This window comes from Nematolebias whitei, chromosome 18 (genome assembly GCF_014905685.2).
Source record: "Nematolebias whitei isolate Nwh7 chromosome 18, NemWhi1, whole genome shotgun sequence".
In the NCBI taxonomy this organism is placed as follows: domain Eukaryota; kingdom Metazoa; phylum Chordata; class Actinopteri; order Cyprinodontiformes; family Rivulidae; genus Nematolebias; species Nematolebias whitei.
Window position 1 is genome coordinate 41098090 of NC_056515.1, and position 3422 is coordinate 41101511.

General features: G+C 46.2%; 1 protein-coding gene across 1 annotated transcript in view; it reads right to left on the reverse strand.

The window, feature by feature from the left end:
• Window positions 1-3422, reverse strand: part of ap3b1a (adaptor related protein complex 3 subunit beta 1a) — a gene marked incomplete at its 3' end in the record, with an annotated part of 88526 nt that overhangs the window by 66415 nt on the left and 18689 nt on the right. The window contains 1 exon segment of the mRNA XM_037692178.1: window positions 108-290. Coding sequence (XP_037548106.1) covers window positions 108-290 — 183 coding nt within the window.

Genomic DNA, 3422 nt, shown 5'->3' on the forward strand with positions numbered 1-3422 from the left:
AGAGATCAGAAGCTTCAGTAGAGATCAGAAGCTTCAGTAGAGATCAGAAGCTTCAGCGCTCAGTGAGTGGGACCGACTGGGTCGTGGTCAGGCTTTTCTAAACGCACCTCCTTCCAGGGCGTGGTGAACTGCGTCCTGGCGTATCTCGTCAGCATGTTGATGATGACCACCTGGCCCCACTCCTCCACGTCCACCAGCAGGTTGCACAGCTTCCTGTAGTTCTTGTGGATCAGGTCGATGCGCTCTGGGCACACCTCCTCGAAGGCCATGACCACGCTGCCGGCCACCAGCTGCAGCAGACACAAAGTTCTTGTCATATGACCTGTAGGGGTGTGGTCTCTGAACAAAACTCAGTACGTCATGGAACAAACTCTACCTCCACATCTTTAAAGACACACAAACATGTTCTACATCAAACCAGGCATTTTGTTCTCCATTAAAAATGGCCGCCACGTAACCCTCCCTGTCAGTTTCTCCAGAACCTTGTAGTTTTAGGAGCCGTCGTCGTTCTCACCTGGACCCATTTGAACTCTGGTCCTGCTGCATGGTTTGGACATTCTTTACCAACTTCCCAGATCAGACACAGCTCCAAGGTAAACTCCGGGCCCCATCAACAAACCTGACCCCCCCCCCCCCACAGACACATGATCCCCCTGCGTGACAAGCTGGTAATGGAAAAATCACACTAAGCAAATGGTTCTTCTAATAACAATAAATTTCCTGTAAAATTATGAAGGTCCAAAGCGTTTCCTTGCATCTATTTGGCTATGAATTCTAATTAGAGCAGCAGAGAGTGCTGGGTCATCACGTCGGAGACAACGTGCACGCTCTTGATTGATGGCCCGGCGTGAGGTCGGCCTATCCTCCTGTCACCGCTTCTTCCTGCCTCCCTCCTTTCTCTTTTAAATTAATGGCCATCTCACCTAGCCCCTCATCGTAAGACCCACTCCCGCCCTGCGCTCCTCCTTTCTTTTCTCATTTCAATTTTGCAGAACGTGCAGGTGGTGGTGGTGGTGGTGGTGGTGGGGGGGGGGGGGGGGGGGGGGGTAGAGAGATCGATCATTTATCTTGTAATGGCTGGATAATAGATCCATCACGGTAAAACAGCTGCACAAACTCCTGTTGTCTCTGTCATCAGGCCTTCCCATTTCCTCTTTAACCCCCCCCCCCCACCGCACACAGCCATTTAACTAAACATCTGCAGAGGGAAGGAGGAGCAGAAACTAAACATCGTCTCCTTCCACCACAACACCAGCCAACAAGCTCCACTTCACACCCACACACTGTGACAACAGTCAAACACTAAAGGCCGACAAGGTCAGGGGCGGCCGACTCAGGACCCCAAATCCCAGGTTTGATCCCCAGCCATGCCCACATGTCGTGGTGTCTCTGAGCATCACACCCAATCCCTAATTGCTCCCCGGGTACTTCTCTAGCTGCCCACTGCTCCACCTGGGTGCAGCTTTTCCTTTAATTTACGACCTTCTCGACTTGCACTGGCAGGAAATTCGTCTACAGTAACGAGCTCCGTTTCAACAGAATTATTAAAGTCAACGTCTGAGGCAGTTCAGGCGTCTGATTAGATGCCTCTAGAACTATTATTATTTATTTTACATTGGATGTTATACTCATAAATGCACTGACTGAACAAATGTAAGTTGTGTTGTTTTTAAGTTTCACCAAGCTTGTGAAGCTACTGGTGTGGAAGTGTGCTGTACTGGTGCAGAGTTTTCAATAAACTTGTAAAGAACACATGTTTTACGTTAATCCAGCATTGTTTTCTGCATCACATCGGTATTGGATCAATATCAACCGATACTAAACCTCAGATATCTGTATCGGTGTTGGAAGTGAAAAACATGGATCAGTGCATCCCTGGTTCAAATCCCGGTCTGGGGGCCTTTCTGGGTGCAGTCTGCATGTTCTCTCTGTGCTACGTGGGTTTTCTCCAGGTGCTCCGGTTTCATTCCACAGACCAAAAACAAAGATGATGGATTGATGGATGATGACGATGATGATGAAACGTTATGAACAGTTCAGGCTCTTACAGATGATTGTACAGTGAGCTCAGATTGGAGAATTCAAGTTTAGCTGCAACACGACTGACGAGCTATTAAGACCCAAGTGGATCGTTCTTCACACTAGTTACAATTAACTCTTTGATATTTTGTCGTTTTAAAGATCTACTCTTAACTTTTATGATAGTGGTTCATAGAAAAGCATTTTAATGCAGTGACACCAACTTTCACAAATGAGCAAGTCTAATATTCTCGTTTGTTTAACCGAGTTCTCGTTTTGATGATGTTTTAGGACATATCCATAACTTTCATGTCTGAACTGGAAATCTGATGCAGTTTCATGAAAACAAACCGGATCATTTGATCGTTGTGTGGAAAAGGACGCCTTTCTCAACTCCCATTCAACGTGTAAACAACCATTGGAAAATCATTTTATATCAAACGTTCTACGGTCTTCAGAGGACTTGATAAGAAGCCATTTGACACGTTGACATAGTCCCAGATTGCCTTTAACAGGACGTCTAATCCAACCACATATGATCCTGACATCATAAAAACTGATGTTTTTGGTGTCATTACACGTGCACTGTTCATGTTTGTCACCATTTATCACGGACTGATGTGTGTCTGTGTGATGATGCTGGCCTCTCTCACAGCGTGGGCTCCAGTAGAGCGAAGTCATCTGTCTTCGTTAGCGTCGGGGGCTAAATATGCGTTGCATCTGGTACTGGGCTTTCCATCCCCCCTTGGCCTAAACACATTGTTGTGTTTGTGTAACGACGGTTGTGCTCTATGAATACATAATCACAACAGACTGTGCACAACTTGCAGCTCCAAACACAGACGGGGCCACACTCTCAAGCTGGCGTCGACAAATTTGAAATTTAAACAGTTTGCTTCCTCAAACATGTGCGCCTCTCGTACGGACTGCGTTTCTGTTGTTGGTCCAAACACAGAAAATCAGAATTCAGCTCGTTTAAAATCAGTCAAAAAAGAAAGAATGTGACTTTTGACACACTTAGATTGACACTAGCATGAGCCTGAAAGTCCCGCTGAACGAGGAGCATGTGAAGACGTGATGGTTTAACGAGGAGCATGTGAAGACGTGATGGTTTAAGGAGGAGCATGTGAAGATGTGATGGTTTAACGAGGAGCATGTGAAGATGTGATGTTTAAGCAGGAGCATGTGAAGATGTGATGGTTTAACGAGGAGCATGTGAAGATGTGATGGTTTAACGAGGAGCATGTGAAGATGTGATGTTTAACGAGGAGCATGTGAAGATGTGATGTTTAACGAGGAGCATGTGAAGATGTGATGATCTAACGAGGAGCATGTGAAGATGTGACGGTTTAACGAGGAGCATGTGAAGATGTGATGTTTAACGAGGAGCATGTGAAGATGTG